Source organism: Lytechinus variegatus, chromosome 15, assembly GCF_018143015.1.
Source record: "Lytechinus variegatus isolate NC3 chromosome 15, Lvar_3.0, whole genome shotgun sequence".
Lineage (NCBI taxonomy): Eukaryota > Metazoa > Echinodermata > Echinoidea > Temnopleuroida > Toxopneustidae > Lytechinus > Lytechinus variegatus.
In genome coordinates, this window is record NC_054754.1 from 1,201,987 (window position 1) to 1,209,086 (window position 7,100).

The following is a 7,100-nucleotide window of genomic DNA, read 5'->3' on the forward strand; positions in this document are numbered from 1 at the left end:
CCTCATTCTATGTGTTATCCAAGATCGTATTGGACACCTCCCAGGTACTGAACATTAGCTCGATCGCTTTGTTCACCCACAGAATAATGTTTTTGTTACATTGATGTTGATCCGGATGGTAGAAACTAATTTTATGAGGGACAGCCCCATTTTCAGAGGATGGGGATTTCCCCTTGTTTTATACGTGCGTGCGCATCCAGAAAGGAGCACGCGCACACGTACACAGTCATGTGATTTACCGGTAGGTAGGTAAGTAATCAAACTGGCAAACGTACCGGTAATAACTCGAGAGCTGCAATCAAGGAGTTTCTCTGGTATGTTGAGAAGTCTTACGAGATAAAATTAGTTGCTAAATACATGATGATATGGGTCATCTTTTATTATCAATCTACTGAGAAGTGAGTCTGATTCTAGTTTGCCTTAAATGTCTATTCTATTTGATTGCGTTTTTTAGGCAACATCATGAAAAACAATGCATGGGACTTGTGAGTTGTGACTTGTGTCTTACCAGTACCAGTTTTTCATGATGCATGTATTTTATGTAAATGATGATGTAGTTTGTACTTTGTAGCTAGGCACCCACAGTCACATTGGTGCAGGGAACCGCATTTGGCAGTGGATTTCTAACTAGTCCTGCTAGTGCCGTAAGGGTTTACAGACATACACAGTATTGTTTGCACTAGAAGCTTTCATATATATTACTGAGGACTGCTTGATACATGTACGGGAGGGGAGTGCGACTTTTGGGAAAGCTGCTAAAGCTATGGTCTTGGTTATGAGTTATCTGTAGAATAAAGCCTTTTAATGTTATTGTGTGACTCTAAAACTATCCTGTCTGAAGTCTGGTTCTTGTTCAGGTATTCTACCCCTTTCAGTGCTAGTAGTGGGTCGCGCGTGCTGTGACCTCAGTGGGACAATAGTTTGGGTGGAAAAAATCATGCTTTTGTTGCCTTGATGTTGGTGTTGTTTCTTTTGTTATTTTGCAAAGCAAGTCTCCCTTATTGGAGAGAGTCTCCCATATTTTCCGTGCACCTCTACTCTTTACCCTAAACCCAGGGAGCTCCGGCCTGCTTCGCAGTCCGGAGCCCAGGACTCGTCTTTGTAATCTTAGGCAGAGGGTACTCTCCAAAATTGGGTAGAATGGGGTCACAATTCTGTGTCACGATAGACCTTCATCCTTATATTATTCATATTTTTTTCCCTTTTATTTGGAGTGCTATTGCGACCCCATTCTACCCCATTTTGGAGAGTGCCTATGTCTGCCTAGTATTACACGGACGAGTCCTGGGCTACAGCCTGCAAAACGGGCTTGAGTTCCCTGGTTACCTTTGATCATATTTTTGGTAAAGTGCTATATAAGTACCTGTTATGCACCCTAGATTCTGGAAGAGTGCTGTGGATCCCAGCAGTCAGGCTTCCAGTTCTGTGCCATTTTCATCCATCTAAATGATTGGTGTGGTGTCTGCTCAGTGTCGTTTTGGCTCAAGATCTCTATCTTCTCAAAGGGGTTTGCTACTCATATGGTGAGCAGAACTGCTGGTCTACCCACACCTTGTCCAGTCTGATCTTGAAGCTATTCACAGTCTAAGTTGTAACTACTTCAGGGAGTGAGTTCCAGTCATTTACATGTACATGTATGACCTGCTGGCTGAATGAATCTTGCCTCAGTTTGGTCAAGCATCTGGGTCATGACTCAATGGCCATGTCATTTTAATGTATTCATTTTGGATCGGGGGGGGGGGGGGGGCAGTCAAATATATTGCTGTACACATGCATGACCAAATTATTTCCAAACACCCCCTAAACAAGTTTTTCTCTGTGTGCAAAATAACCCCTAAATAGGTTTTTTGTGGGCTTCATTTACACATTTTTGGCCCTAAACAAGTTTTTTGCCAGAATATGACCCCGGGGAAAAAGCTTGGGGAAAAAGACATACCCTAAACATGTTCGGCTCTGAGTCTTAAAAAAAGTTTGAAAAAAACCCCTAAATATGTTTTGTTTGACCCTGCGATTGACCATGACAAGTCTTTCAAAACCACCCTTTTTAAAAAATAAGTGTTTTTTTTTATATCCTTAACGAGTGCATGCAAGGCCCATGTCCAAAACTGAAAAACACCCCTTTAAACACGTTTTATCCAATTGTTAATAGGGGTCTGAAAACAACAAATACACGTTCAGTTATGTTATGACGAGTCACAACCCATGCAAAGGACGTATCCCTGCCCCCCCCTGACGAGCTTGAAAACCTATTCCCCCCTCTGACGAGCTTGAATATCTATTTTGCCCCCACCCCCGACGAGCTTGATGAAATTTTTTTTTGCTTGTCAAAGTTTTAGGTGGACAAATTTCGAATTTGTCCCCCCCTGTGAAAAATCCTAGGTACGCCACTGAATATCTAAACATTCAGTGTCATGCTCTAAGATGGCTGCTCGCTTGATAAAGTTGATTTCATTTTCAAGTGATGATTATTATTATTTTTCTTTATGTTGGTACTAAATGTCTTCATCAACTGTCATAAAATAGGGAAATATTGACAGGTAATCAACATTAATGTAGATCATGATTTCATTTTCTGTCAGATATATTTTTAGAATGTTACACATAGTTTAAATCTTCATTTCCATTTTCGTATCTTCATGTTTAGATAAGTTCAACCAATAAAGCACAAAGATGCAGATGTGGTTTATCTTCAAAACAACTGCAACAGACCTTCTGTTTCAAGGATATGATATCACAACAAAATGGGGTAAGTTGTAAAATTATGGCTGCTGGTATTTGGAGCAATTTTGTTTTATTGTTTTACTTATTAGATAATTATTTATGAGATTGAGGTTCCATTGCCAGAGATGTGCAGTGGGGAGGGGTGTGATGGGTCCCCTTGACATTTTGAACACGTAAAAGGAACCCAGCAAAATTTTCAGACTTTATTCTCATGCCACATACCAGTATAGCATCGCCACATATTTTAGGAGACTTTATCATAATGGAAAAAGCTATTTGTTTCAAATTCATGCAAAAAATCAATGGAAGATGACATTTATGAGAGGATGATATTTTTCATTATAATTTGTCAGACTGGTTACTTTAGTGTTATTTAGTTGTTAAAAGGTCTGTAATATTTGTCATTGAAAACAACAATAAAAAGACAGCGTGAAAATGAGCATTCCTGCATCAACACATTTCTGCTAGCTTCACAAAAATGGATAGTGCTCACTCAAGTGTAACATTCTGTCAAATTTTTACTTTCATTTTTTTTGTGAAAAAAGTATCACCATGTTGTATATTTTTCAATGCCCAGGACTTTTTCAAAGTGTAAACGTTTTATTTATACACACTGTAGTATACAGACTTTAGAATTCTAGCTTTTTCAGCCTTTATAAAATTTTTATTTGAGGTCAATCACAGCCCTGCATTGCGGAATAATACTTGCCATTTTTGTCATAATTGATTGTAGTTCGAATGTGTCAAAGTCCTATAGGCCTATATATTTTTATGATAGGTAGGGATATACTTGCAAATATTTAAAAAATACATTAATAAATGATGAGATACAATGAAGAAAGGAGCTCTGCAAATGAAAAATAATACCATTATACTCCATTCATCCCATCTTTTAGTACAGAACACTACATTAATAATAGGAATAATAACAATATATTTTCCATCTCTTTTTGTCTCCATCAAGATTTTGCCTTGTCCTGTCTTCTCTTTGCCTTCGCTTCAGTCCTCCTGGAGGTGTTGGCCACTCTCAGTACTTACCTGACCCGGTGCTATACCACTAACCCTCTGGAAATGAACTGGTCCTCCCCTATTAATGGACGATCACCTCTCCTTGCCCCCTTACAGATACCAAGCAGTGTATCCAAAGTTAGGCAACGCAGGTTAGTTATTTTTAGTTCTGTGAGATGATATATTTACATGTTGTAAAAGACAACCATTTCATGTTGGACTACAGGAAACATGTCTATGGTCACAAGAACAACACCTAAATGGTACATAGTATTTTACTGCTATGGTGATAAGTTCTAATGTATATTTATTGTAATATATATGTATGTATCACCTTTGCAAGATAAATATTTTTGAGATTTTTAACCCTCTTCGATTCCTATTAACACACAGGTGTCGGATTCACCTTGGTCGGACCATCGTCCACATTGTTTCAGTGAGCCTGGGCTACATTGTAATGTTGGTTGTCATGACTTACAACGCCTACTTCCTCATCTCCATTGCTGCTGGGTCTGCGTTTGGCTACCTTCTGTTTGCCCCATTCAGGAAACGCCCCAAGAAAAGGCTGCCCCCTATAGACAGACGAGCCCAGAGGGATAGCTTGACCAGAAGTGGGCAGATGGATATGGGTGATGAGACAGGTGGTGCAGGAAGTGGGGCAGGTAGCGGTGCTGAGGGATCTACTAGAGTCAATTACTATGGAACACTCTAGTAACATAACATATGAAGGTCATTCCTGAGCAAGGTTCTGTAGCATAAAGAATTAGCTGTTTATCATTGAATTGATTGTTACCTTTGGTCATACACAATATAATCACTTGAATCAATCAATCATAATCAATTGCAAAGCTTTATGTTACCGGCCCTGGGACCCGTTGCAGAAAGAGTTGCAATCAATCGCAACTCCAAAAATCATGCGCAACTTGATTTTCAACCAATCGCATTTTTGACTTGCTGAAGACCTTTGTCTAGATGATAACCTAACTTATTTGCCACTTTGAACCAAAAAGAAAAGTTTGGTTGGAAGGCAAAGATCTTTTGGATGATTTCGTCTCGGTATTGGAGTTGAAAGCATGAATTAAGCTTATGAATGAACTCCAATACTGACTGTCATTGTTCAAAATACATGTACCAATTGCCAAAATTGTAATTCAGCATAAAATAATATCATCTCAAAGACAGATACTGTCAAGTTAGGTCATTGGCGGCAGAGCAGAGGATTATCTTTTGTGTTGGGACACAACAATAGTGCGTCCCCCCAAACACAAAAGATAATCCTCTGCTCCGCCGCCAATGGGTTAGGTGTTTTGGGGGATGTTTCACAAATAGTTGCGACTGTGTGCATGATCTTACCAATGCAGGGACACATTCCGCACAAAACTGGCAAATTAAGTGCAATTCTAAGTCGCTCTTTATCTCTTAATGAAACAGCCCTCTGGTTGGTGCTGGTTTGTGCCCTAGCACAAATTTCAATTCAGTCAAAGGACTTGCACTAGATTTTTAGTACTAAACTTGATTTGAAACTGACCGCAAATTCCTTTGTAACACCCATAGTTTAACAGATTTCTGTGGACCAGACAGATATGATTTATGCAGATTCTACTTCTATATTCCAGGCACCTGTAACAAGGATCCCATAACAAAGGTTAGCAATTAATCATACGCTTGATTTTCATGATCAATTATACATTGTAGTCAATGCAATCAGTTGTAGAGAAATGTTCTATGATCATTGCTAAGCTTTGTGTTACGGGCCCCAGGTCAGTAAGCATATGGTACAAATACTCCCCAGGGAGTGGAAATGAATGTGACAGCATTCATGCAGTTCTAAAGAGATGAGTATATATATAAATTGTAAATTGTACATAGATACAGATGTTTATATATTAAATGATACAACTGAAACTAACTTGTGCTATTAAAATTTGGTCAGTATAATTTCAGCGATTAATGTGAGCAGGTTTACGAGTGATTGCTTGTGTTATTAACATTGAGTGCTTCCAGCTGAAATGCTTTTGTATAGTATAGGTTCAATAATATTATTTACCCATTTGAAATTGGTAAGTCCATTGGGTTGGGTCAAAAAAATTACAAGATGTCCATGTAAAGTATGTATCAACCATTTTATTTTTCAGTGAAGATAAATTCAGATTTGGTTCAGATTTGATGTGTCAAAGTGAGGAAAGTCTCTTACCAAAAATTCATGTTTGATCTTCAAATCTTTTCTGTATTTTTAGAATGTTATGTCTTTAGAATGTTGTGTTTTAGAATGTCCATGTACATGTTACATGTACATGGACATCACATTTATTTTTCATTGTCAATAGATTGTCAGGTCTGAAGCTACAACACATCATGATTAGTAAATCTTAATGGGATACAATTTTTTGCTGTAGTAATGATTGGAAGATATTTACCTTGCTTAAATGAGGCATGGATTGGGGCTCTGGGATGTCACTAATATTGACCATACCTGATGGACTTACCGAAATGCAAGATGAAAATTCTGGTTTTCTGCTTAAGTTTAATTGTCTTGGCTGCATAGCAGAGCAAGACTAAAGGCACTGCTTTTCCGATGGCGGTGACAATGGCGGCAACTGTGTCGTCGTCAACATTGAAATATTAACCAAGGTTAAGTTTTTTAAACATCACAACTTAAAAAGTATATGGACCTGGTTCATGAAACTTGGACATAAGGTTAATCAAGTATTACAGAACATCCTGCCTGAGTTTCAGGTCATATGACCAAAATCAAAGGTCAGATAGGGTCAATGAACTTAGACCATGTTGGGGGAATCAACATCAAAACCTTAACCAAGGTTAAATTTTAGAAATGTTATAACTTTTAAAGTTTATGAATGTAGTTCATAAAACATAAAATTAAGCGCAAGGGTGTATCATTTAACATCTTGCCCGAGTTTCAGGTCACATGAACAAGGTCAAAGGTCATTTAGGGTCAACAAACATAGTTTTTCATTATCATATGAATCATATTTTTATATATACCGTAATTATTCAATAGTTGTTTTAGAAATCATTACTGCTGCTATATTGAATCAAGTACAGTAATGCAGGCGAGACTGCCAGAGGCATTCCTCTTGTGTTGAAACTATTTTGTTCTGTATGAGAGCATGTAATGTGTTTTAATATCTTTAGGTTATAACCCCTCAATCTGATACCTAAAAATGTTTGGAAATAATCTGAATATATCATACTTTGATATCAAGAAGAAGTATTGTCAAAGGTAAAGTAAAATAAAGTAAATAATGGAAATTGAAAGCAATTTAACTCTTCTGTATTACTTCCAGTTCTCAATAGTTATTTTGATTTCCTTGTTTGATCGGAAAACAATTGTTTAAAATTATTACGTA

The 7,100-nt window shown here is 37.7% G+C and overlaps 1 protein-coding gene across 3 annotated transcripts; it reads left to right on the forward strand.

Moving 5' to 3' along the window:
• Positions 1–238: 238 nt before the first annotated feature.
• Positions 239–4,838, forward strand: LOC121428751 (probable low affinity copper uptake protein 2). 3 transcript variants are annotated; one of them, XM_041625568.1, is made up of 5 exons: positions 250–314; positions 1,380–1,607; positions 2,645–2,746; positions 3,686–3,881; positions 4,123–4,838. In XM_041625568.1, exons 3-5 carry the CDS (start codon positions 2,671–2,673, stop codon positions 4,439–4,441), a joined length of 591 nt encoding a protein of 196 aa, XP_041481502.1. In that variant the 5' UTR covers positions 250–314; positions 1,380–1,607; positions 2,645–2,670; the 3' UTR covers positions 4,442–4,838. The 3 variants fall into 3 exon arrangements, with proteins under 3 accessions (XP_041481500.1, XP_041481501.1, XP_041481502.1); XM_041625566.1 differs by lacking the exon at positions 1,380–1,607 and having other exon boundaries at positions 239–314; XM_041625567.1 differs by lacking the exon at positions 1,380–1,607 and having other exon boundaries at positions 248–398.
• Positions 4,839–7,100: the final 2,262 nt, after the last annotated feature.